Raw genomic sequence first — 27,208 nt, 5'->3', positions numbered from 1 at the left:
AAGAACAAAAGATAAACCTATTTCATGTAATGCTTAGAAAGAATTGCATCACCTTACAAGACATCAAATGAAGGCAGCAAAATGCTGAGCCAGTGTTGTTATAGAAAAGCTTTTATATATATATATATATATATATATATATATATATATATATATATATATATATATATATATCAAACACAACCAAAGAGTGATAATATCTTGGTTTCTTTCCCTTTTCCCTTGTTCAGCGGCAGTTGGCAAGTTGGCATGAGCAGTGATGACATAAAAAGAATAGAGATCAGAGAACAACGTGTACTATGTCTTCTTAAATATTTCCTGAGCCGACTATTTGACAATCATTCAAATATAGTGCTTCCAGGCTTTAGAAAGTCGTACTCAACCGACACATGTTTACTATTCTTAACAGAACAAATTAGGAAAGTGGTTGAGTGTGGGAAGCTATGTGGAATGGTACTGCTCGATTTACTGCGAGCATTTGACACAGTGAACCACATTAGACTTCTGAACAAGCTTGAGGCCCTGGGGGCAAACAGGGCAGCATGCAAGTGGTTTCAATCCTACCTAACGGGCCGCGAACAGAGGGTAGAGGTAAATGGTGTTTTGTCTGATTCTAGCATCATGGAATGTGGTGTTCCTCAGGGAAGCATTCTAGGCCCAGCGCTGTCTTTAGTATACATGAATGATATGACAAACGCCTGTAACTGTGATTTGTTCTTGTATGCTGATGACTCTGCTCTGCTGATGTCCCATAAGGAACAAGCCACACTGGAGAGTTCCCTGAGTGAGGAATTGGCAAATGTTAATTCCTGGCTTATAGGTAACACAAGTAAAAGTACTCAAATGTTTGAAAATAGCAGATCTACAAGCTCACAACGCGTCGCTTTGAGTTGTCCCACAGGTACTGGAGCCACAGAGCTGTGCTGATAGGAGATATCGTCTTCATCTGGGGATGGTATACTTACTACTACAGGAAGTACTGCAACAATGTGCTTTATGCATTCAATGTCGACGGACACAGATGTTTCAAGCCTACGGTTTCCGGGATTGTTCCAGAGGGGAGGTGCTACCACTCAGCCTGTGTCTTGGAGGAATTATCCACCAGACTGTAAGCACTAATGACATCTACAAGCTGGACACCACCACAATGGTCTGGTCTTTAATTAACACCAGAGGTACTCCGCCACCTGCTTCAGAACTTCACACTGCCACCATCATCGGGACAAATATGTTTGTATTTGGAGGCTTGGGGGAGCATGGCGACCTCTACAACGCCATCATAGTGTTTGACACAGAGACCGAGAGCTGGCTGAGCACGCCTTCTGCACAGCTTCTACCAGAAAGACGCGGGCATCATTCAGCCTTTCCCTACAACGGAGAGCTGTACATATTTGGTTGATACAAACCGAACCACACCTTCAACGACCTGTGGAAATTCAGTCCAGAGACGTTCTCCTGGACGAAGGTTGAGCCCAAGGGGAAAGGCCCGTCTCCAACGTATATGATGTGCTGTGGCATGGTGGGCGATCGTGTCATCCTCTTAGGAGGAGGTGACTTACCTGATGGCCTGCATGTCTTGGACTTAAGTCCTATTCTGAAGATGTTTTGCAAGCTAGCAGTTATTCAGCACGGTCTGGAGCGGTCAGAACTCCTGCACGACATCAGGTGGGAGCTGGCAGCCATGACTACCAACAGCAGCTGAAAAAATAACATAGTCCTCTTAACAAACAAACAAACAACTAAACAAAAACAGTGAGCCTACTAACATGAATAAAACGGTGAATAAATAACATCATAATTCCATGGACGATGAATGAACGAATGACTGAAGAACCCTACAGCCGCACCTGCTGACCGTGAATAACATTGTGGTCAGATGGGTGGGCCGCATGCATTTTCAGAGCCTGTTTATTTTAATGGTCAATCAATCGATTGTGTTCCCGCTTTGATGTGTGGAACTAACGTCAAGATTTTAAAGTACTAAAACCATGACAATTTTGTCCCCTTTTTTATAATTAATGTTGTATTATGATCACAAATTAGTGTTTTACCAATTAGTTGTGGGCCCACTTGCAATACCCCTACGGCCCACCAGCCCATATGTTGAGAATCACTGATTTAAGCGACAAAAAGCGATTGACAATCAGATGGCAGATATGTTTGTAAATGTATTTGTTTGTTTGTTTGTTTGTTTTGTCGTACTAGGTCCATGTCAGTCTATGACACCAGTACTATGATGTCAGACTATTGATGACATCAGGGTAACTCATATATGGGGATTTATGGTTTGTTAATATCTAATATTGTCTGTCTGTCTGTATCGCTTGTATGCCCATTTCTGCCTGTGTCCCTTTTATACTCATATGGAGTGTACTCATATGGAAACACTGCCCTTCCTCTTTGCCTGGCCTACTTGTTGTTAACTAGTTGTACGGACTCTTGTTTTATTGTTGTATTGTTTTTTGGATCTTGTTTAGTCGATACACTTATTTGTTTTAGCTTGTGCTCATTTGATTTTGCTATTTTGTCTCATCTGTTTAAGAAAGTAGGTAGGTGATATATTGCACTTTTACCTTAGCGCTAGGTATACTCTTGGTTGCTTGTTTTTGCGGGAAATGCACTTAAGACTTCTGGTGATTAGTAGTTTTGTTCCCTACCTATGTTGAATGCACTTATTGTAAGTCGCTTTGGATAAAAGCGTCTGCTAAATGACTAATGTAATGAGTGCCCTGATGTCATCAGGATATGCCCACATATGGGCATATCGGTCGGCTCTGCGGTTCTGGACAACCGCCAATCCTAACTACTCGACACCGGCCACTGCAGTCGATCGGTCGGACGGTTCTCGAGAGACGAGATGCTACAGACAGACGTTCAGACGTACAGTACAGAGATTTGCACAAGGGGCGAGCTCAAAAATGGCATATGCCTTTCCAAAGCGATATGTGCCGTTCCTGGGAGTGGTGTGCCGTTCCAAAAATGTTTTGCTACTTTTAAAGGTGTATACCATTTTTGGGGCGGTGTAGCCGCCCCCTATAAGTGAGTTTTGGACACCGACCAAAAAATGTGTGTACCCCCTAACCCTTCCATTGTTAATGCAAATCGATACTTTTTTCATATCAGCCAATCACATTACAGCTAGTGTCATCACCACTAACTGTAATGTGATTGGCTGACTTTGCAAATTCAGGACTGTGATTGGCTAGCGAAACACATGACACATGTGCAGCCCTATGAATAGCAGTATGGACTTTAAAAAAAGGGTTCTACCCTTTTTTTAAAGTGAGTCATGTTGTGATGACCACACACCGCCCACTTCACACTGGGTGTGATTTTTAAATGGTATGTCGTTTTATATAATGGCATACCGTTTTCTTTTAATGGTATTCCTTTCCAAAAGAAGATTAAGCTGCAGAACGTCACTGGCCAGAACAATGAAACAAACCAACAAACTCTGACAAGAGGCCTTGTTTTGCAGCGTCGAAATGCCTCTATTGACCAATCCGAATCGACCACATCACTGTGATGTCAGAACACGGGCTGTATATTTTCTCCAGGCACTACATCTCTTGGTGCTGTCATCCGCTCCCATGGCTTTTCCTACCACTGCTATGCCGATGACACCCAGCTGATCCTCTCATTCCCCCCCTCTGACACACAAGTGGAGGCACGCATTGCTGCTTGTCTGGCTGACATCTCGGAGTGGATGTCGACGAACCACCTGAAGCTCAACCTGGACAAGACCGAGCTGATGTTCATCCCGGGGAAGGGCTGTCCTCACCGAGACATGGCCATCACCATTGAGAACGCTGTGGTGACGTCAACTCGGACTGCGAAGAATCTGGGTGTGACCCTGGACGATCAACTGTCGTTCTCGGCTAACATCGCATCAGTGACACGGTCCTGCAGATTCCTCCTCTACAACATCAGGAGAATTCGGCCCTTCCTCACGGAGAAGGCAGCCCAGGTGCTCATCCAGGCTCTTGTCATCTCCCGCCTGGACTACTGCAACTCCCTCCTGGCTGGCGCTCCGGCATCTGCCATCAGACCCCTGGAGCTTGTTCAGAAAGCTGCGGCTCGTCTGGTGTTCAACCGCCCCAAGTTCTCTCACACAACTATCCTTCTCCGTTCCCTGCACTGGCTCCCCGTAGCGGCTCGCATTCAGTTTAAAACCCTGGTGCTAGCCTATAGGGCAGTGAAAGGAACAGCTCCTTCTTACCTCCGGGTATTGGTCAATGCCCACAACCCTACCCGACCACTCCGGTCTGCCACCAAGGGGCGACTGACTCCCCCGCCACTCAACGGTCCTTCTGGTCGATCGACACGGTCACGACTTTTTTCTGTTCTGGCCCCACAGTGGTGGAATGTACTTCCCACTGATGTCAGGACAGCAGAGTCACTGCCCATCTTTCGCCGCAGGCTGAAAACCCACCTCTTCAGGAAACACTACCCTTCCTCTTTGCCTGGCCTACTTGTTGTTAACTAGTTGTACGAATGCTTGTTTTATTGTTGAATTGTTTATTGGATCTTGTTTAGTCAATACAATTATTTGTTTTTAGCTCCTGCTCATTTGACTTAGCTATTTTGTCTCATCTGTTTAAGGAAATAGGTAGCTGATATATTGCACTTTTACCTTAGCGCTAGGTATGCTCTTGGTTGCTTGTTATTGCAGAAAATGCACTTATAACCTCTGGTGATTAGTAGCTTTCGTTCCCTACCTTTGTTGATTGCACTTATTGTAAGTCGCTTTGGATAAAAGCGTCTGCTAAATGACTGTAATGTAATGTAAAGGCAAGAGCTTTAGGGGTATGCAGACCACCTGCAAAGTGACTCAAACAGACTACATTTGAATACAGACAGCATACTGGACATGGAATCAGATATCGGGTGTCATAACACGGATGTCTTCTAAGCTAACGGTTAGACATGACATTTGAATAAGTCGTTGTACTGCAGTTCACCTTTGACTTAGTATTTGTCTGTTCTTCTCAAAGCCATGCCTCGGTACGAGCTGGCCCTCATCGTGAAGGCCATGCGGCGGCCTGAGACGGCAGCGGCCCTCCGGAGGACGGTGGAGAACTTGATGGAGCGTGGCGCCGTGGTCAGAGACCTAGAGAACCTGGGAGAGAGACTGCTGCCCTACAGGATATCCAAACACAGCCAGCAGCACGAGCGTGGTTCATACTTTATGGTGGACTTCCACGCAGCTCCTAACGTCCTCACAGGCTTGCTGGATCATCTAGAACGAGACGTGGACGTGGTGAGGCAGACTGTGCTGAAGAAAGACCCCCAGGTCTCCAAAAGATCCTGCTGTGGCTAAGGGGGTTTGGGATCCAGAAGCGGAGGAACTGCATCCAACATTGAGGAACCAGTAATCGAGTAATAAGTTACATTTGGTACCGTTTCCGGAACCGGTTTATCACACTGTCAGAGCTGGTATGTGGACTCAACTCATTCAGTGCCATTGACGTGTAACACGTCCATTTTTATTTTCCAACGCCCAGAGTGCCAAAGACGTGTAACACGTCCAAACCGTGTTTTCAGTGTTTACCACTAAGCCACCATTTCAGGCTGTATCTTGAGTTCCTTTTATTCCCCTGCATTTTTGCCCATAACAAGCGATTAAGCGTTTTTCAATATACAAAACATCATTTAGTGATGTTTTGTATATTGTGCTGCCGTTTTTCTTCACGGCAGCACAGTGAAAGCCTCCGTGTTTAGCAACTTTTATGGGATCGATCATACTGGATATAAATGTTCTGTGACTACTTGAAAAAGTAAGAAAAGTGAAACATCGCTGGCACTATTGGCAATTATTTATTTATTTACTTGGCACTGAATGAGTGTGTGCTATAACATTACAATATTCAAACCATTTCATTTCAAGGACCACCATAACTGTAAAAGTGTTACAGACCTGTAAGGGTCCATTTGGAACACCAGCTCCAGTAACCCAGAAAGTCCTGGACCTCACTACAAAAATATGTATGCAATACTGTATGTATTTAATTTGTGTTCATCAAAAAATGATGTCCAAATTATATAGATTATATATTTTTTAAATATAGGAATCATTAAAGGGAACTGTTAAGGAATCGGACTAGTTAAGAGGAATCGTTAAAATCCTAAAGGATCCTATTGGACTTGTCAAGGCCTGTAATGTTTACTTGCAGTTGTGGAAGAAGTACTCACATATTTTACTTAAGTAAAAGTAGCAATACCACAATATAAAAATACTCTGTTACAAGTGAAATGTCTGTGTTCAAAATGCTACTTAAGTAAAAGTACAAAAGTATTGTCATCAAAACATACTTCAAGTATCAAAAGTAAAAGAACTCAAATGTTTGAAAATAGCAGATCTACAAGCTCACAACGCGTCGCGATGCGACGCGTTGTGAGCTTGTAGATCGGCATTTGTTCATAAAATATGGCTGAAGTGTCTTTGTATGTTTTATAATATAATAATCTATATCTGCAAAGTAACTAGTAACTAAAGTTTTCAAATAAGTATAGTGGAGTAAAAGTACAATAGTTGCCTCTAAGATGTAATGGAGTAGAAGTAAAAGTACTGAACATTTAAAATACAGTAAAGTAAAAATACCTCAAAATTGTACTTATAAGTACAGTACTTGAGTAAACACCATTGGTTAGTTCTGTAACTCTGTGTTTAGTATGTTCTGTGTCTATATAGGTCTGAGGTTCTGTTAGTATTTTAATTCCCCAGGTGTTTCTTCAGTATCTTATTTTGTAGTACAGTTCTTGTGCTTCCTGTCCACCTATTTGCTGTTACCTGTGATGTCGTTCCACCCTGATTACTTAACCCTAGTCACCTGTGACCTGATTGCCCCAGCCTATCCCTGTGTTGATTGTCAGTTGCTTCACCTGTGTCCTGTTAGTGCTGTGTCTACTTAAACTCCCCTGTGTAACACAATTGTGTTTCGTCTGTCATTCTTGTTTCAGTGTGTGTTAGTGTGAGGTTGTGTGCCTTCTGTTTAACTAGTGTGAGCCAGGGTTCTGACCAGTGACCAACTAGTTGACTAGTGCAACCTCTAGCTGACACTTGGCAGTAGTCAAAATAGTGGAGTACTTAACAAAACATTTTTTTTTTTTTAAATGAATCAAGACAGAGTGTATATACAGCAGCTATTCAGCTATGGGCCCTGAAACAATTGTTCTCTTAAGACATCCATGGTCATTGTTGACAAACAAATAATGGCTGTAAAATTATGTTGAGCCTTCAGACTGGGGCACTCAAACAGCAGACATAACTCCTGAAATTGCACTGCGCGCACACCTTTTACTGGTTGTATCTGAGATGTTTTTTCTTGTTAAGTGATTATGGAAGAAAAGAAAAAAAATCTCAACAACTAGTCGACTACTTTGAGTTAGAAGTCGACAATCATTTTGGAACCAGAAACGCACATATAGAAAAATAAAATTCGGATTTGGAAAATAAAGTTCATGCCCAGCTATTATATTGTAGGTTGAAAATGGCAAGATAGGTTGTCCATATGAACATAAAATTGAAGTAAAATAAAGCAATGAGCAGACATTAGCTGTAGTCTATGTTGGCTTTTCGCATGCTTTTGATTTTCACTTCATAAAACACATTTAAAAAGTGTTTACCCACCAATGTTTGGTATCCCTTTTTTCAGCACAACCTCACCCATATGACCCAACAAAAATGTATTTCACTTTGACCTACTATATCAGTGCAATTGGCCCACAGAAACAGACAAAATACACAAAATCGGATTTGAAAACTTCAGTGTTTTTTCTTGAAAAAAGCATAAACATCCTCAATAATTTGTTTTGAAGGTAGGAAATGTGAACATGGATTGCACATGTTACCAGAAAATGGTCACATTGAAATAAAATCTAATATCATACAACTCTTTACAACACAAAGCAAGTGCAGCCAATAGGCGTTTCTTTCTTTCAGTAAGCCTTGCCTTGTGAGGAGTTCAGATACAAAGAAATTGTGCAAATATATATAAATGTTATTCTTTTCCCAATCCATCACATACAGGCACTACATGTCTTTTTTTTCCTGTGCAAAATTGAACTGAAATTGTGCAAATAAAACAGGACAGGCTTTGCAGGCCACATATTTCTTTCGCCCTTTGGTGACTTTCAAGCTGCTGTCTTCCTTGACTGCATGTCCCCGCGACGACGCATGGCAAATTGTCACTGCAATCGTAGACGTCCATGCCGTACAGGTTTGATTGATTGAATATTTGATGATTGAATGAATGGTTTCTTTGCGGTCTTTTTTTTCTACAACAAATCAAAACACTTGTGTGGACTAACAAAAAGAAAAAAAAATCACAAATGTACACATTCAAAGTCAGCACACTCAAAATCCAAACTCAATGACCGAAAAAATGACAAGACAGTCGGTAGTTGTAAATCCGCTGCGAGTAGGTGTGGAGGTATCTTCCAGGGACTGACCGTGTCATGTCCCGCCTTCATCTGCCACTAAAACATATGGGACAGGCCCCAGGTGCTCGGCGCTTGGGAGCGGTTCATCATCGGGGAGGTAGAGTGTTGCCTCCCTCAGAGCTTGACCGAACTCTTGACGCCCAGAGGGTGCTGCTGTCATTGCTACACCCATAACCCCCCATATCCACCACACAGAATAGACAGTTGGCATCTACAGTACCACAGCCAGAAGGACAATGGAATACTGGCCTTTGTAGTTGTAGAAGCTGACCCCTGAATGCATGGGTGCCCGAATGACAACATGTTTGCCATCCAGTGCACGCACACAGTGAGGAAAGTTCCACTTCTGACCAAATAACACATGTGGAGGCTCGCCACTATGTCCAAGTTCCACACCCCACTGAGAAAGCATCCTGACCAGTGTTGATTTTTTGTTGACGAAAAAAGTAATTAAAAAACTAAGCTATGATGACAAAGATTAAATATATTGACAATTTTGTCTAATAGAGAAGAGATCCAGTAGAACTAAAAGCCAAGTCATTTTATGTTTGGTTGCGCTTGGGTGTTGCGCTCTGAAAATAGCAGATCTACAAGCTCATGATGTGTTGCGCTGCCACGCGTTGTGAGCTTGTAGATCGGCTATTTTGACCTTTGCGGCGTGTCTCTCCCTGTCTCTCTCTCCCTCTTTCCTGTAATTTGAGGTAGTGGTGGATTAGTAGTCCATTGCAGGGCAACAATTGCAGTTCAAGGACTGCATGTCCCCGAGACGACGTAGCGCAAATTAACACTGCATTCGAAGGCGTCCATGCCGTACAGGTGGGGGCCTTTGAGTCCACTCCACCCAGAATCGGCTGTGTTGAAATTTCCCCGGTGACTGATGAGCGCTTGTGTGAGGTCGATGCGGGCATCCCCCACGGTGGACTGGGGGGGACCTGGGGGGGGACCCAGTTCTGGTCGCAATTTTAGACGAGGTGATCGACGTTGCAGACTCTGTGTCGCCAAAGTTTCCCACTCCACAGGAGCCAATGTTGCCGGTAATAAAAACTTGTTGCCAGTTACGGAACTGCTCGAGCCACAGAGCTCCACTCACGAAAAGCCATAGATCCTGCCAAAAATTACAACGTTGTACAATTTGAACACTAAACGTCAAACCAGACCACCATTAAGCATGCATCAAAAAAGACAATTAAATTGGAGAAAAACGTTACTTTAAATACCTGAACTGGCGTTTTAGGTATATAGAGAGTAGGGGATAAACTATTTCTAGGGACATAAGGTATTTCTGATTTTTCAATGTTTTTATTGATTTTTTAACAAGTAAGTGCACAACACTAGACACATAAGACAACATACTCACAAATAAATAAATAAAAGCAAGACAGAATCAACAAGCCAGCAACCAACAATTTAATGAAAATTGTAATAAAATTAAAATCAATAGTAGTAGTCGTGTTGTCACATATATTTATATATGTATTTCTATAATGTCCCCATCTTCATCATCAGAAATTTCAATAAAGCCATCAGAGGACCTCTCAACCCGTAAACGTTCGGGGGATGAAGCATTCGCTGTAGGTCCGTTATTTTTGGGGAAAAAGAGAAGGAATGAAATTAAGGAATTAAGTTTATATTTAATCGACGTTGCAGACTCTGTCGGCATAGTTTCCCGCTCCACAACAGCCAATGTTGCTTGGGTTGCAGTTGTGGGGGTGAGTCCTCTCCCCCACAGCGTCTTCGTTTGTGATCTGGGGCTTTCATAATTTGTCTACCTCTCTTGTCTCTGCAAGTGTAGTCTCGCATGGCCAGACTGTTGCCTCACACAATTTTCAAATGTTTCCGGTCATACAGTCTGGGACTCGGAAGCTCTGATCATGATTAGAATATAAACCGGATGTGAAGCCTCCTCCCCACTTCCGTTTCGTATTTACAGTCGTGCAAATTTATCCTAATGTAAATCTAAATCATCTAAGTGTATTTAGCTTGCTGCTTAGCAGAAATGGAAATTAAAAAGTAAAATGTAAAGATATTTTAAAATATATTTTTGTGAACGGAAGTGCCAGCTCCAGCTGGTTCAATGGTCCCGTAAAGGCTGGAATGTAGGCTTGCTTCAGGGTCAAGGTCCAGTCCAGCAGAAGGAAGGACACTTCCTGGGAAGTCCACCTGGAGCTTGTGCAGGCGGGAAGTGGCCGGCTCTTGATGTCGGTGGGCCTCTTGTCAACCTCTGTCAATTCTGGCACCACCATCATCTGGCGCAGCCAGTTCCGGTCGGTCGGCTGCCTTCTGCACCTGAGATGAGATGAGATATACTTTATTAATCCCCAAAGGGAAATTGTGGCGTTACAGTAGCACAGTGTAACAAATAAATAAACAATCTAAAGACAAACAGTAAACCCAACAAACACAGATGGACATAATCAGACAAGAACGGGACCGACACAGGACCATATGTATTGAGGGAAAGACTTTTTAAGTATTATATAGTCTGATAGTAGCCTCACCTGTGGGATTGCGGGTGGCTGATTGGAATCCCATCCACCAACTTGTGCAGCCTCAGTCTCATCACCGCTTCCATTGCCATAGGTGGTGCTCCCAAACAAATTCCTGAACTTTTTGTTTTGTTTATATGCATGAAGAAAATTTAAAAAATACAAAACTTTCATAAACAACTTAATATGAACGATTTACACAACATTATATGATCTATTTACATGACATTATAAAAACCACAAGCGCAATCTCTTCGAAGTACGGTCAATGCACGACACCTCAGTCTTGTTGGTTGTGGGTCGAACCCGACACTCCACAGCACCTGCAGCTCCACCATGCTCCTGGTCTCCTTGCCCATAGTCTGCCCTAACCCAGCTAGGGTTGGGGCTAGCCTTCTTCCAACCTGGAGCTTGTGCTGGCGGGAAGTTCCCTCACTTTTAGCTCCGTAGTCGGTGCTCTCACCAGCTTCTGCTCGTCCTTCATCCACCAGGTGAAAATGAGAGATGTCATAGTTGCTAGATTACCTTTCTTCTGAGGAGAAGAAAAATAAAATGGAGGAGGAAAATAAAATGGAGAAGGACAATGAATGGGTGGGTGACGATTAAGCATAGTTGTCCTGCCACGACACGGCACCGGCTGATGAGCTGAAGAACTCCACCAAGGTGTTTCTCATAGAGCAAGCCTCTTCCCCAGAAAAATTGCTCCCAACCCTTCCAACTTGGCAGAGAGAATCTGGAGTCTCCTCTGAAGTCATGTAGGATGCCATCTGGTGCCATCTGAGGAGGTTGTGGTTGCTCTCACAATCTTCTCCGCATTGTCGAGGTTCAGCTCCCTCTCTTTGTGGTTTATGCGGAACTGTGAAGCCATCAAGCCAAAGGCATTCTCCACAGTCATTCGTGCACGGGACAGGCGGTAGTTGTAAATCCGCTGCGAGTAGGTCTGGAGATATCTTCCAGGGACTGGCCACATCATGTCGCGCCGCAGGGGAAAGGCTTCATCTGCCACTAAAACATATGGGACAGGCCCCAGGTGCTCGGCGCTTGGGAGTGGTTCATCAGGGAGGTTGAGTGTTCCCTCCCTCAGAGATTAACCAAATTCTGACGCCCAGAGGGTGCCGCTGTCATTGCTACAACCATAACCTCCCACATCCACCACACGGAATAGACTGTTGGCATCTGCCACAGCCAGAAGGACAATGGAATACTGGCCTTTGTAGTTGTAGAAGCTGACCCCTGAATGCATGGGTGCCCGAATGACAACATGTTTACCAACCAGTGCACCCACACAGTGAGAAGAGTTCCACTTCTGACCAAAGACATTGGCTGCAGCTTCCCAATCCTCCTTTGTTGGCATAGGCATTAGCTCGGGAACCAAACCCTCCCAGATGGCTTCTTTAACGATGGGCACAATGCCCACCACAGTGGATTTGCCCACACGGAAATGACTGGCAATCATGCCATAAGAATCACCATGGGCAAGGTATCTGTAATAGAGGTTTAAATCATCAAGTTAGAACACAAGCTGAACTCACATGTTATAAGTGTGGTAGGATTAAGGTTTATTAAAGATTTCCTGACATTCAGTTTTACAACACGAGGCGAGGTGCAAGAGGAGGCTGAGAGTGCGGGCCCGCTGTGCAGGGTCCTCCTCCCCCTTCACGTGTATGTCAAGGTGCCTTTCGAGTTTTTTTGTTTGTTTCTGGCAGGTGGGGCAAGGATCCAGGTTTATTTTGGTCCTCCCCCTGGCCAGCTTTAAGAAAATGAGGATCTCCTCTCTGTTTAGAAGATGGTGGGTCGTCTTCAAATGCAGTTTACGTCCGCACCCGGGGCAGAGGGCTGGAGGCGTCTTCTTACGTGGAGGCGTCTTCTTTTTTTTTTTTTATATTCAATAGGCTTTTATTTATAACTAATTACAGTATATTATAGACTGTGCAACACCATAGTGTGGTGGTTCTCAGCCTGACATGATTCTTTTGGGGGGGTCCCCAGACAACAGTGAAGTGACAATTTAAGAACTTTAAGACCTTTTTAATACCTCAAGAAAAGAAAAAAACAAATACTGCATCAAAACTAATCAACAAACTAACCAAACCTATACTATAAAACATTGGCAAAATCGTCAAGCAATGTAAGAAAGAGGCCAAATTGTGAAAATTGCAGATCGACAAGCTCACAACGCCTCGCGTTGCGAGCTTGTATATCTGCCACCTTCACAATATTTATCTGTGGAACCAAGTCAAACAAAATGGGGGGTCCCCAGTTCAAATATGATTATTTCGCGGGGGTTGATTGAGAACCACTGGCATAGTCGCATACAACCAAAGGGGGAAAAACAGGGTAGGGGGGGGCCACAGGCTACAAAACAGAGCCTTAACCCTTAATACCAGAATAACCTACAAAATCCGCCACCCATCCATCCATCTACTACAACAGTGTATGAACCCAAACTTCTAACTATTCACAGGTTTCTGCACTAAAGGAACCTGTCATCAGGCGGGGGCTGGCCGCAGGTACCTCAAGGCCTTTGTGAGTGGCTTCTTTGTGGCCGTGCCTGTCATTGTCACCGTGCTGGACCGACTGGCCTACATAGCACGAGTAGAGGGAGCCTCTATGCAGCCTTCCCTGAACCCCGAGGGTGTGTCTGCATCTGATATAGTGCTTCTAAACCGATGGAGTGTGAGGAACTACCAAGTGCAGAGAGGAGACATCGTGTCTGTCATGTCACCCAAGAACCCCCAGCAGAAGATTATCAAGAGCGTCATTGCTCTGGAAGGAGACTTCATCAAGTCTCTCAGCTATAAGAACCACTATGTGAGAGTGCCTGACGGTCACTTCTGGATCGAGGGGGACCATCATGGACCCAGCGTGGACAGCAACCGCTTCGGACCGGTATCTAAAGGACTACTCCATGGCCGGGCCTCCCACATCATCTGGCCTCCCAATCGTTGGCAGAAGATCGAAGCCTCGCTCCCCCCTAACCGTGGACCTCTACTCAACTGGAGCGTGGATGAAAAGGAGAGCTGAGGAACACTTACATACATCTATAGATAAGAGGTTCATAAACTATGGGTCAGGACCCCAAGTGGAGACGTGGGAAGGTGAAGGTGGGGGCCCCACATTGCCAACTGAAAAAATACAAATGTATGTTGTATTACTATTTTTCTTTCATTTATAAATGTGTACAGAAAAGCTTTTCTGTAGCTTTTAAACTCTGCTGATAAGACAATGTCAGCATGAGTTTGCAGTGTTGTAAATGTATTTTCTAATAAATATTCCTGGCCGACATGTCTCACGGCATTGCAAAGAAAGTTGAAACAGGTTTTGCCCAATCAAACACGGCTAGAAATGGTAGAATCACATGGAACACAGGATTCTGATTGTGTTGTATGTTCAGGCCCTATAGGCCTAATCTGATCCTAACCCCTTCTGTCTACACCTATGATCCAAAAAACAGACATTGCCTCCTACAGCTCCGTCACCAGGATAACCCAGAGAATGAATGCAGGGAGTTGGAAAAGGTTCGCCCCAGCAGACGGTATACCACCAATCTTCTCCTCACTAACACTTTTGTGCTACAGACACATAGTGCAGTTTTTATTGCTCTGGGGAGAGCTCAAACGGGTCACATGACCAGGACCTGTTTGGATGAGATGAAAGGCTGCATGGCGGAGTCCAGGGCTGTGCGGTAGTCCTGCAGGCTGACCTCAGTACAGCCTGGTGCGGTCAGCTTACCCTGGCGCACCAGAGAGCACAGCTCCTCCAGCATGCCTCTGAAGGCCCCTTCATCATTTGCGTGATCCTTCTTCCACCGTGTGACCCAAAAGCCGCGCACTTCCACATCCTTAAAAATGAGAGCACTCACAGGTACAATGACAGGCTGTTTAGCCATGCCTCCGTAGGTCACCATGCAACCTCCAACCTGTAGGTGACGGAGGAGCTCCGTTGCACTCTTGCCCCCAACGCCGTTCAGTGCCAGCTTGGGTCTTGGACACGTCTTGAATAGTTCTTTCATCTCAGGCCCTCTTAGCGTCTCCTCCTTGATGACATGGCTGGCCCCCATGGCCTTCAGCCGGTCACTGAGCTGCGTGAACTCTGGCCTGTCTCGTACAACGTTGATGGTGTTGACTCCCCTTGCAGCGGCAATCTGTATAACAGCCTGACCAACTCCACTGTTGGATGCATTTTGGATCACTGTGTCACCTGGCTTGAGGTCCTTAAAGTCAGCCAGCATCCTGAAGGCAGTGCAGGGGTTGACCCCCAGTGTGGCAGCACACAACAAGGGAATGTCATTTGGCAGAGAGATGACATCTTCCTCTGCTAGCACTGCTGCTGTCCTCCAGGTCCCTTGCCCGGTGTCTTTGGGAATAACCCAGTCTCCCACTTTGAGAGATTTCACCTGGCTCCCCAGTTCCACAACCTCAGCCACACCCTCATTACCCCCCACTGCTGGGAAGTCAGGGAAGATAGCATATGTGCCTTGAATCATGTTGATGTCTGCCGGGTTGATTGGGGCTGCCAGCATTTTGACAAGAACATCTTTTGCACCAATGGAGGGCAGGTCCACGTTCTCCAACTGTACAACTTGAGCAGGGTCTCCATGGTTCCTGTAGACCAGTGCAGAGCAGCATCCTCCTCCAGTAGGACCACTAGAGTATAACCTATGTGTAACCCCTGAACATGTGTTACTGTGTGGTGCTGGTGCTGCTGCTGCTGCTGCTGTAACTGGTTGTTTTAGCACAACAGTCGCGAAGGTTCTGCAAGTTGTCTGATGTCTGGAACAACTGCTCTGAATTAGTAAGCGTGCAGCTCGAGAGAATTCCATCTTACAACTGTATTTATAGAAACTGATAATCGGCTGACTCGTTAACCAGATCCAAGGCCACTTCGAGAATATGCTTTTGGATGCTTCTCGTCCTTGTATATGCGACCCGTGATTAACTGGTTTGTAAGGCCAGCTAATCGTCCTGGTACTCTGGGGAGAGTTAAGATGATCTTCGAGCGTCGCTGAGGACACAGGTTTAACCAGGCCATCCAGAGTCTCTTATACTGCTGGCTTGCGGTCCTGACATCACTATGGTGATGTCAGATAGTGTCAGACGTCTCCATATATGGAGCTGCCTATGTCAGTTATGCACAAATATGGGACCATGACGTCAGTCCTGGACGTGATGGTTATGTCTATACATGGAGTTTCTGGGAAGGGTTCGCTGATGTCAGACTCCGTACATATGGCACGTTTAGGTCTCTATGACGACTTTGCAGGTCGATTGTCTCCATCTATGGGGATCTCCATATATAGGCTAGTGCTGGCAAATATGCCCTGAATGTTTTCTACAGTATTACTCTTGTTTACACCGCTCATGAAGTATAGGAAGCGGCCATGTTGGATTAACCCTTTTTTAACCCCAAAATTTGGCTCAGTAAGTATGACAGTTAGCCGGACACTCAGCCTGAATTTTCATTTCGTTTCACTCCATTATTCAGTCTGAATGCAGCCGATTGCTGAGATGGGGGCGTGGCCAAAGTTTTTTTTTTCAAAGACTTTTTGGCGATTGGTTCATACTGGATTATCCCGATCCGATTCGTCGATCAGATTTTCAACCGAGGCTGAGACCTCCTATGAGAGCGTCACCAGACCAGAATCGCCTGAACAATTTTTTTTAATGGACGTGGCTAGCAATTCACGGGCTGGAGCCAGGCTATATGACAGTTGGATTTGTCCTGATGCCATGAGGAATCAATCATCTCCCTATATGGAGATATACAATATCTATGCCTAAATATGGTATATATGAAGACCAATCTATCTAAGTCCTTTCATGACGACACTCAAATGAGTCGGTCCATGGCGCCTGTCGCTAAGGCGTCAGTCCATGATTATAAATGGGTCTCTAAGCCAACCTTGTTCTTTCCAAGCCCAGTGGAGCCGTTAGGCAGGCAGGCAGGCAGCTGCATCAGGTCAGAACAATGTTGAATATAAACAGAATTATCGTTGTGTCTAAACATTTAAAAACTTTTAGCTGTCATTTAAAACACACCGGGACGCAAGCCATTCATTTACGGCAGCAGAGGACATTTAAAAGCACAGCAAGACATTCAGCCTATGCTAAAGATCTGTTCCTGGGACGAGTCAACAAGACAGAGGTCTTTCCTTACCCAGAAATTTCAAATGAAGAATTGGAGGAGATCAACCAGTTTATTGCACCAGTGGAAAAGTTCTTCAACGAGGAGGTCGACTCAAAGAGGATCGACCATGAAGCTAAGATTCCCCCAGAGACCCTGAATGGTTTGAAAGAGCTAGGTCTGTTTGGTATCCAGATCCCTGAGGAGTATGGGGGTCTTGGACTTTCCAACACCATGTATGCACGGTTAGGAGAGATCACATCATTGGATGGATCTATTGCTGTCACCCTGGCTGCTCATCAAGCCATTGGCCTGAAGGGTATTCTGATAGCTGGAAGTGAGGAACAGAAACGGAAGTATCTCCCCAAACTGGCATCAGGAGAGCATGTAGCAGCATTCTGCTTGACTGAACCTGGGAGTGGAAGTGATGCAGCCTCTATTCAGACCCGTGCCAATCTGTCAGAAGACAAGAGTCATTACCTACTCAATGGTTCTAAGATTTGGATTTCCAACGGAGGACTGGCAGACATATTGACAGTGTTTGCGAGGACCAAGGTCGTTGACAAGGACGGTGTGGAAAAAGATAAGATTTCTGCCTTCATCGTGGAGCGAGCGTTTGGTGGCATTATCAGCGGAAAGCCCGAGGACAAACTGGGAATCCGAGGAGCCAACACTTGTGAAGTAACATTTGACAATGTGCCCGTACCAGTGGAGAACGTGATAGGAGAAGTTGGTGGTGGGTTCAAGGTTGCCATGAACATCCTGAACTCTGGAAGGTTTAGTATGGGCAGTGCTGGGGCAGGAATGATTAAAAAACTAATAGAACTAACAGCAGAATACGCTGGAACTAGAAAACAGTTCAACAAAAAACTGAGTGAATTTGGGATGATTCAGGAGAAGTTTGCAGTGATGGCCCAGAGTGCCTTTGTTATGGAGAGCATGGCGTACCTGACAGCAGGGATGATGGACAGACCAGGTGTTCCAGACTGCTCTCTAGAAGCTGCCATGGTCAAGGTGTTCAGCTCAGAGGGAGGATGGATCTGTGTCAGCGAGGCTCTGCAGATCCTCGGGGGTCTAGGTTATACAAAGAACTATCCGTACGAGCGCTACCTAAGAGACTGTCGCATTCTGCTCATCTTTGAGGGGACCAATGAGATCCTGAGGATGTACATTGCTCTGACTGGTATGCAATATGCTGGAAAGATCCTGACAGGGAAAATCAAGGAGATGAAGAAAGGGAATGTAGGTGTTGCTCTGGGCATGCTGGGAAAGAAACTGAAGGACTCTATGGGAGGGAGTGTGGATCTGGGTCTAACAGGCAAAGATGGAGTGGTGCATCCCAGCTTGGCGGACAGTGCAAAGAAGTTTGAACAGAATGTCGCCTTTTTTGGCTCAACCACAGAGAGCCTGCTGTACCGATATGGAAAGACCATCGTAGAGGAGCAGCTGGTTCTGAAGAGAGTAGCGGATGTTCTCATCAACCTGTACGCCATGACCGCAGTACTGTCCAGAGCTACACGTTCTATTAGCATCGGACTGAGAAACCATGACCATGAGGTGCTGCTAGCGAATACATTTTGCACCGAGGTCTTCTTCAAGAACAATTACTTGATGACTCAGTTGCAAAAGCATTCACCAGAGAACAACGATTCCAACATCAAGAAGATCGCCCAGCAGGTCCTGGAGAAGAGAGCCTACATCTGCTCTCATCCACTGGAAAGGACTTTTTGAACTAGCTGTCATCTCGCAACATCTGGAGTGTTAATTAAACTCTACATTTGTCTTTGTCTGTTCCAAAGCCCCTCCTGTAACTATGTACATGCACATTTATAAGACATTAAGCTATTGCTAATGTCTAAGATGCACTTTTTTAAAATCATAATAATCATAATAATAATAATAATAAACTTTATTTATAAAGCGTGTTTCGAAACATGGTTACAAAGTGCTTTAAAGTGGCAATCAAATACAGTACACCAAGAACATATTTCAATGTTTACGGGAAGGCAATTCAGCTTGCAGACAGATGGTAAGATACATAACAATACAATCACTACTGCAATAAACAATAAAACAATATACAAGTGATCTATAGGGTTGTAGTACTTGAGACCGGTCTCGAGACCGCTTTTTGATTTACTCAGCCTTGTCTCGGTCTCGCCCATAATTTGACTCGGTATTGACTCGGACTAAGGGACTCGGGACTCTACCCCCACGAGTCCACTTGAGTCCAAGACCAAGTCACTACAATGCAATGAAATCATATTATTATACCCATATTATGAGGAGCCTATTCACGTTAACATTCTAATAGAGCTGTCTGGCGCTTATGGACAGCTGTCTTGGAGCGCATCATCTCGTGGTTGACAGCGTAGCAGCGGCAGAACACACTCTGGATTCACCATCCATCTGCGGATGGATATAGTCGGATAACCATCCAGGACAACACCCATGGGAATTACTCATCACCACCATAATGATCACTTAAGCTCCCTGGAAAGATAGGGTTCAAAGGGGAGGGACGCAGTTGACCCTTACCCTGTGCCCCGTCAGCTGCCTGAAGACTCTGTGGACGTGGCCCGATTCTGCCTCACGCGCATCGCTAACGACCCGGACGCCACGGTCACCATTTGCCAGACGCCGCCATGCACAGAGTCAGGCGAAGAGGTCACACCTCCTCATATTGTAGCCATCCAAAGTCCAGACCAAATGGAGCTTCTAGCCAAGCATAACCCCAGCAGGACACTGTTTGTGGAGGGCCCCTTCCCCCTGTGGCTGAGGAAGACCTCTGTCTAGTACTTTGTCCTTAGGGCAGACCCGCTGCCCCCCGAGGAGATGCTGGAGGAATGCTACGATCCAGAGAGGTTCTTCTACTATCCTCTTCAGCTGCACCTGGACTTAGAGCGCCATCTGGGAGATGAAGAGACCTTTGATGTGGAGGATTTGGACGAGGGTCCGGTATTTTCCATGTGCTTGAGCAGCCATGGAGACCAGGCCACGCTGAACCAGTGGATCTCAGGCCTGCAGCAGACCAACCTCATTCTGGGTCGTGTGCCCACCCTTTTCCCCTACAATCAGGACCGCAAGAGCTCCAGGGGGTGGTGGACCCGAACGTGGAACATGGCTACCAGCCAGAGATGGTGACAATCCAGACTGCTGGAGCTGTCGTACAACTTCATGTTTTAACTTTCTGCTTTCAGACAATACCGGCTGGTGGCATACAGGCTGAAGGCGTAGCTGTGATGAGAACTCCATACAGTATATGGTTATGGCTGAGTCATTGTGACATGAGGGATGACATCCCGCTAGGCACAGTAAAACAGGAGCAAACACAGTCACAGAGGAATCACACTTGTGGAGCAGCGACCTTGGAGTAGCACAGCGACTGATTTGTTTTGTATGAAAATGTCATGTGATCACATGTAACTGTCGGTGTTGTGTTGTGTATGAATGATCCACATGACAATGTCAACAGCGCCTGAACCAATGTCAACGTCTACAGCTGCGGATCCACCCGCATCTACACCATTGTTAAAGGACTGCTGGAGCTGTCGGATCCTCTCCAGCGGGGCATTGCTTCTGTCCGCCGCGTATGTGTACAGTGGAGCCCGCAAGGCGATGGTCCGAGGCAGCCCGACCGCCGTGGGGACAGTGTTTCAGATTAGTTTTGCTTTGGCATTGGCTTCCTGGGGAGTCGTTGTCATCGCAGACCCAGTAGGAAAATCACACAGGAGTGACAGGAAGACATGAAGATTAAAGTACATCATGAACTGAACAGATAGAACAAATATCTTTACAGCTGATTACAGGCCAAGCAGAATCAACACAATCCCGTTCCAGACTGACAGAATGGTGTCCTACAATGACTGTAAATAAACTATGCTTACCAAAAATATATATTTTTAAGTCCTGATGATATTCTTACATATCCACAGCTCTTTGCTGCAGGAACGTTGTCTGGGGTGTTCCCCACAGCCATCATGGCTCCCGGAGAGCGTATTGAATACGCTGTACAGGTCCAGACAGCATCTGGAGAGGTGAAACATGCAGGGCCCATGGATTGTGCCAAACAGCTGTACAAAGTGAGTGGGTAACTAGTCCTTTCTCTTTCTTTGGATTTGGCTTCGGAAAGAGGAACGTTACAGCAGAAAAGCCCCAATGATATTATTACAAACCCACAGCTCTGCATATTGCTATGAAGTTCCTGAATGTTGCTGAACCTGTTGCTGAGGTCCCCGTTAGGCCCGGCGGGTGTGGAGTTCTTCTTCCAGTTGATTCTGGGCATTCTGAAGAAGGTGCTTAGCACAGCAGGGTGTAGATGGGGTAGGAAGTCTGAGTGTGATGTAAGACAGAAGTCCGAATCATCATCCTCTCTCAACATCTCCATGTCATGCACTATACCGTCGGCAAGTAGCCAGTCCCTACAACAGAGACCCTCGTCCTCTGTTGGCATAACAGTGCATTTTCCACAACTGCACCACCACGTCCCCTCCATTCGGCTCATCTGGGGATAGTCTGGGTCTGGGTCTGCTAACCGCTCCTGGTGTTCCATGCGCAATGCCTCACGCTCTCGTAGCTCCTCGTCTGTATGTTCCGGTTCAAAGTGATAGCCAGCAACCATGAAACGATTGGCATGTTCTTCTTCTGAAGTGTCTCTCAAAATCGTCCATTATATTTATATTTATGTATATCAAAACCAATGAACTTTGAAGTAAATCCTGTTTGTGTGGAGTGGCAGGCTGCGACGCTGCTGTCCAATAATACGCTTCAGGAGTGGGTGTGCAGATTTGGACCAATCAGATCGTCTTTTACTCACGCACGGCGAACAGAAGTGATTCGGTCGCGTAGGTACACCTACCGGATCTTCATCTTCTACACAAAATAGTTAAATTAAAACAAAGTTGATATTTTTTATTAAAAAACGTTCAGTACTGGGTTTCCTGATGTGATATATTGTTAGAATTTGCGTTCCTTTATGTGCTAAAAGAGTGACTTTGAGTGCTGTTTCTGGTTACAATGGAAGTCAATGAAGCCTATTTTTATTTTTTTAATTTTCTATTAAACTGCACTACGGAGCGAAATAAGTCATACATTGAACTAGTTAGATCATAACAAGGTAAGAAAACAACCCAAACCTCTACAAAAGTGGTCTTGCCCTTTAATGTGTGTTTTCTGTCACACAGGTGAACCAGAAGAGCATGAACAGGCATCACAGCAAGGGACAACAAGTGGAAGAACTGCAGTTGGTGATCTAGGGACTCAAGAAAGTGGCCCTAGGCAGGTGCTTTTCCGCAATATACCCCCTTCAGCAAGTTAACTTTTTAGCTAGTAATTTCTTGGTAAACCATACTGTAAATTATGAGTTGTTTAATGCAACATTCCAGTAATGATAAGTTTGTTGCAAAAGTGTGACACATTTGAGTTGACAATGTATTTGTTTGTTCAGCTGAAAGCCACGATGACTGGGCCTGATGGCATTGACACTGGTACCCTGTGATGGCCCTTTGCAGCTGGACGCTGCAACAGATCATTGTGCAGCTGCTGGGGGGCCCTGTTCAGCGGAAGACTGTTCAGCGGAAGTCTGTGCAGCCAGAGCAACAGCAGCAGAATGCTGGTCCTATATAACTGGATGGCATCACTCAGCAACAAAATACTGCTCCTGTGCAACTGAATGCTACCACTCGGCGGAAGACTGGCCCTGCGCAACTTGGGGGCTCCACTCAGCGCAAGCGTTGCTCAGAAGTGACCCCATTTGAGAGACAGTTTGAGAAACAGCTCCTGGAAAGTGTGGAGAAGGTTTGTTCTCAAACTTCTCATGCCACAAAGTCCCCAGATGATGAGGACAAGCTCTTCCTCAAGAGCTTACTTCCAGCATTAAGATAATGCTGGAAGTAAGCTCTTGAGGAAGAGCTCGACCTCGGATGCCTGCCCAAAAAAATTAAGCTGAGCTGAAGGTAAAAGTGGTGCAATACTTCTAATTCTACTCTACCCTAGTTTAATTCTACTCTAGCTGAAAAAAATGATGATGATAAATAATACTAAAAGACAGAGTGCCATTACAATTATATTTGAGTAAACACTGAAGTATTCAAGTAAAATGTTGCTTAGAACATTGTACGAAGCATAACAGCCCTGTCCCACAAGCACCCACTAAAGTGGGACAGACACCTCCCAGCCACTATGTTTGCGCTAACGACCAAGAAACATCTGACAACACAGTATACTGGAAGTGAGGAACAGAAACAGAAGTATCTCCCCAAACTGGCCTCAGGAGAGCATGTAGCAGCATTCTGCTTGACTGATCCTGGGAGTGGATGTGATTCAGCCTCTATTCAGACCCGTGCCAATCTGTCAGAAGACTGGACTCATTACCTACTCAACAGTTCTAAGATTTGGATTTCCAACTGAGGACTGGCAGACATATTGACAGTGTTTGCGAGGACCAAGGTGGTTGGCACCAAGACTTTTGTATCCGTTTCAGTCTTAATAGAATGGGGTAAATGGATATCAAGGGGGGGGGGGGGGGTAAGAAACCTAGGATTAGATACGAAACTTTGCAACTTCCCAAAGATAAAGGAGGTATGGCCTTACCAAGCCTGAGAGAATATTTCAATGCAGCCCAAATCAGACCTTTGACGAGCTGGTGTAATACAGAATATAATGCGAAATGGATGGATATTTAAATTAAATTTGAAGGATGCCAGGTACAAAATGTTATGGCAAATTGGAGAAAGACCTGAATCCAATCACTTCATTTACAATTGAAATATGGAATGCTATAGTTAAAAATACAAATAGGAAAAAGAAACACATAGGACTCAAGTATCAAACCGGGAATCTATGACCAATGATTTAAAATGAGCACAAAAGGGCCTTACAGCAGTATGTACAATGATACAGCAGTATGTACAATGATAGAGAAGGGGGAGATGTAGAGTTTTTTGTCTCCGCCAGGCCGAAAGGCATGGCGAGGGAGTATGTTTTGCACCCTGTCTGTCTGTCCGTCCGTCCGCGCGCGCGTGTGTGTGTCCGTCTGTGAACAGCTAGGTGTTCACTCTCCATTCCGACATCTCACCACTCCGACTAGTGGCTTCCGCGTGCGGTTAGGGTTAGGGTTAGGGTTAGGTATAGGGTTCGTCAACGTCGGAAAGGCGACATGTCGGAAAGGAGAAATGCACCCGAACAGCTAATCTCCAACACCGTTGTCTTGATCGCAGCGAAACTGTGCACACACACTCCCTGGATGCCAATTCAGAACCTTTGCCCCACATTTTTCACATGGGCCCATTATAGCGCCACCAGGAGGCCGCAGTATAATAGTCATTAAACAAAACCGGTATTACAGATTTTTCATATTCCATCCTGATTGGCTAAAAATGGCTTCCAAAGTTTGCAGGAGTGTTCCGTTTTGAACAAAATGCCTCAATTTATATAACATATAACGCTATAACAGCCAATTTGTGTTTTTACCTATAACTGCACCGATCTGTATACAACTTTGTATGCGCTCTCCCTAGAGGCCAAGGAAAAACCTTTGCCCTGCATTTTTCACATCTACCTTTTATATCGCCACCAAGAGGCTGACTTATGTAAAACATTTTTTTTCATATTACTCCTTCCCATTTTATCCAAATTTCACGCAAATCGGTACACATGATCTCTATAGTCATGTGAACAAGACGGATCTGTTAGATTTTTCATATTCCATCCTGATTGGCTAAGATTAACATCTAAAGTTGCAGTAGTGGCTTGTTTTGAACAAAATTCTGCAAATCATGAACACAGCGTACTTGCAGTGAAACTTTCCACGCACATTCACACTATGATGAGGAATAAATAACACCCTTTTAACATTGGCCTGTTATAGCGCCACCAGCAGGTAAAATTTTGCCAAACATCACGTGTATAGCATGTGTAGCCAAACACATTTTTAGAACAAAATGCCTCAAAACATGAATGCAGTGTCCGATTGCTGTGCACGGCCTAGGAAGAAATGGCACCCTTTTCACATTGGCCTATTACAGCGCCACCAGGAGGCCAAAATAACCTACCTGACCTGGCGGAGACCTGTGCTCCGAGGAGCACTTTTTCTGTTAAGGTAAACAAATAGAAGAACATTTATGGATAATTAATAATGATATTGTTTTAAGATTATAGCAGTTCAATTTAAATTACAATTTAGAGTAATTGTTTCAAGCCTGAATGTAATTATTTTGAATATTGTTATTTTTTGGTTTGTTGTAAGAGTATTGGGGGACGAAAGTTGTGTGTTATGTAGCAGGTGTGTAAAAAAGAGCAGGTGTGATCAATTTGTTATTAAAAATGTTTGTGGTGGGGCAGGAGTTTTTTTTTTTTTCAGCTCAAGCTGTCTATGGAGCCACACGTTTTTATTTGTGCATCTGTTTTGTATTACGTAAAACATTTTAAAATGTTGTGGAATTTTATTCTGTTGCATTATAACACAAGGGATGTTACATTAGAGGAGCGTCAGCTTAAGGCTTCATAATGGGAACCTACAGTCAGATATGGCTGGAGATGGAGTTGGAGGGTGACCTGCTTTTGTCATTTTGTTCAACTCTGTGAGTAAAGGGCTGTCTGTGTACAGAGACAAGAGTGTCCTCAGCCACTATGCTGCAGCAGGAGCTGTGACCGGAGGTCTTTTCAGACTCAACCTCGGCCCGAGGAGATTGGTGGCAGTAATGATTGATCAAGCGCTGACAATCGGCATGCAGTCACTGAAATTAAGTGGCTTAAGTGGTTTTATTTTACACCTCAGTGAGTTAACATCAGTGTTTCTGCTGGATTTGTCCATGCCTCCACTTCCAGTGCAAATGTGCAACTTTGAATCTGTTCTTCTCAACAGCTGAACGCCAAGTACAAGATTGAAAACAATTCACAAGTAACACCTTTCATTGTGAGTGCGGGAAATTAAAGACTTGAAATCAGTGCATTTATAACAATAATATATTATTGCCTTTTTAACCCTTTGAATCAGTGGTTCTCAAAGTGGGGTCTGGGGACAGATTAGCTATTCCCACTATGCTTTAACAAAATTGTATATAAATGTATTAATAGTATTGGCTTATATTGGCGATACCAAATTATTTATTTTGATTATTTGTACTGCATGTGTCATTGTCAGTCATTTTGCATATTTCAGTTATTTGTCATATCTGTTTTCCATTGTCATCCTTAGAGATCCATAATCAGGCAGACAGTGGACAAGGAGCAGTGGAAACAACAGGAGATGTTGGACAGGTGAGACCAGTGGTGGAAGAACTCACATTTTGTACAAAGTAGTAAGTAAAAGTAGTAATACCGCAATGCAGAAATACTCTGTTACAAGTAAAAGTCTGGTATTCAAAATATATGTCAAATAATAGTAGTGGAGTACAAAAGACAATTAGCCTCTGAGATGTAGTGGAGTAGAAGTACAAAGTATCAAAAACAAATGTAATACTCAAGCAAAGTTAAGTACAGTAGGCTACTTGAGTAAATGTACTAGTTACTTTAACCACTGTAGCACATGACTATCACACTGAAACCCTACTTGCTTCATTCTTTAGGAAAAGGTGATTTAAATGAAGTTGTCTCCTGCACATGAACATTTCTTCAACCAATGATATGATAACTAAACAAACCACATCTAAACGAGTGACATCATTGCTGATGTCACTGGTTTGGTCCTGTGACATCAGCAATGATGACACCAATCACTGGTTTGGTCCAGTGACATCAGCAATGATGTCACAAATCTTATTTAAGTGGCGAAAAATATCTAAAGGTATTAAAGACGCTATTGTCTCTTTTAACAAACCGAACAGGCATTGATGGCTGGACTTGTAAAGAAGACTACAGGTCTGGTGGGCCTGGTGTGTTTCAGAGTCCACATGAGAGCCTGAGGATTCTCCACAGTGACAACGTGCCTAAGCTCAACAACACTGCTTGACTGTACAGACCAGGTGTCGTTGATTAAACTGAGGGCAACACTATGCTAGGGATAGTAATTCAGTTCAGTGTTTAACTGGAACGTCTGTGTGTGTGTGTGTGTGTGTGTGTGTGTGTGTGTGTGTGTGTGTGTGTGTGTGTGTGTGTGTGTGTGTGTGTGTGTGTGTGTGTGTGTGTGTGTGTGTGTGTGTGTGTGTGTGTGTGTTTGT

General features: G+C 44.6%; 4 protein-coding genes across 4 annotated transcripts; 3 read left to right on the top strand and 1 right to left on the bottom strand.

Moving 5' to 3' along the window:
- Positions 1 to 4,996: 4,996 nt before the first annotated feature.
- Positions 4,997 to 5,320, top strand: LOC311051597 (small ribosomal subunit protein bS6m-like; the record flags this gene model as incomplete). The annotated part of the gene is made up of 1 exon (XM_084066177.1): positions 4,997 to 5,320. The coding sequence occupies one exon, from the start codon at positions 4,997 to 4,999 to the stop codon at positions 5,318 to 5,320; it is 324 nt and encodes a 107-aa protein (XP_083922303.1).
- A 7,079-nt stretch (positions 5,321 to 12,399) lies between these two features.
- On the top strand, positions 12,400 to 13,958 carry LOC311051596 (mitochondrial inner membrane protease subunit 2-like; the record flags this gene model as incomplete). The annotated part of the gene is made up of 3 exons (XM_084066176.1): positions 12,400 to 12,403; positions 12,513 to 12,590; positions 13,393 to 13,958. The coding sequence occupies 3 exons, from the start codon at positions 12,400 to 12,402 to the stop codon at positions 13,950 to 13,952; spliced, it is 642 nt and encodes a 213-aa protein (XP_083922302.1). The 3' UTR covers positions 13,953 to 13,958.
- A 560-nt stretch (positions 13,959 to 14,518) lies between these two features.
- Positions 14,519 to 15,742, bottom strand: LOC311052244 (enoyl-[acyl-carrier-protein] reductase, mitochondrial-like). Its single transcript, XM_084067121.1, has one exon. The coding sequence runs from the start codon at positions 15,448 to 15,450 to the stop codon at positions 14,551 to 14,553; it is 900 nt and encodes a 299-aa protein (XP_083923247.1). The 5' UTR covers positions 15,451 to 15,742; the 3' UTR covers positions 14,519 to 14,550.
- Positions 15,743 to 17,246: 1,504 nt separating this feature from the next.
- On the top strand, positions 17,247 to 18,782 carry LOC311052286 (complex I assembly factor ACAD9, mitochondrial-like; the record flags this gene model as incomplete). The annotated part of the gene is made up of 1 exon (XM_084067179.1): positions 17,247 to 18,782. Exon 1 carries the CDS (start codon positions 17,286 to 17,288, stop codon positions 18,780 to 18,782), a length of 1,497 nt encoding a protein of 498 aa, XP_083923305.1. The 5' UTR covers positions 17,247 to 17,285.
- Between the last annotated feature and the right edge of the window lie 8,426 nt (positions 18,783 to 27,208).

Source organism: Gymnoscopelus microlampas (genome assembly GCF_963454915.1).
Source record: "Gymnoscopelus microlampas genome assembly, chromosome: 9".
Classification (NCBI taxonomy): domain Eukaryota; kingdom Metazoa; phylum Chordata; class Actinopteri; order Myctophiformes; family Myctophidae; genus Gymnoscopelus; species Gymnoscopelus microlampas.
This window is presented reverse-complemented; position numbering and strand designations above follow the sequence as displayed.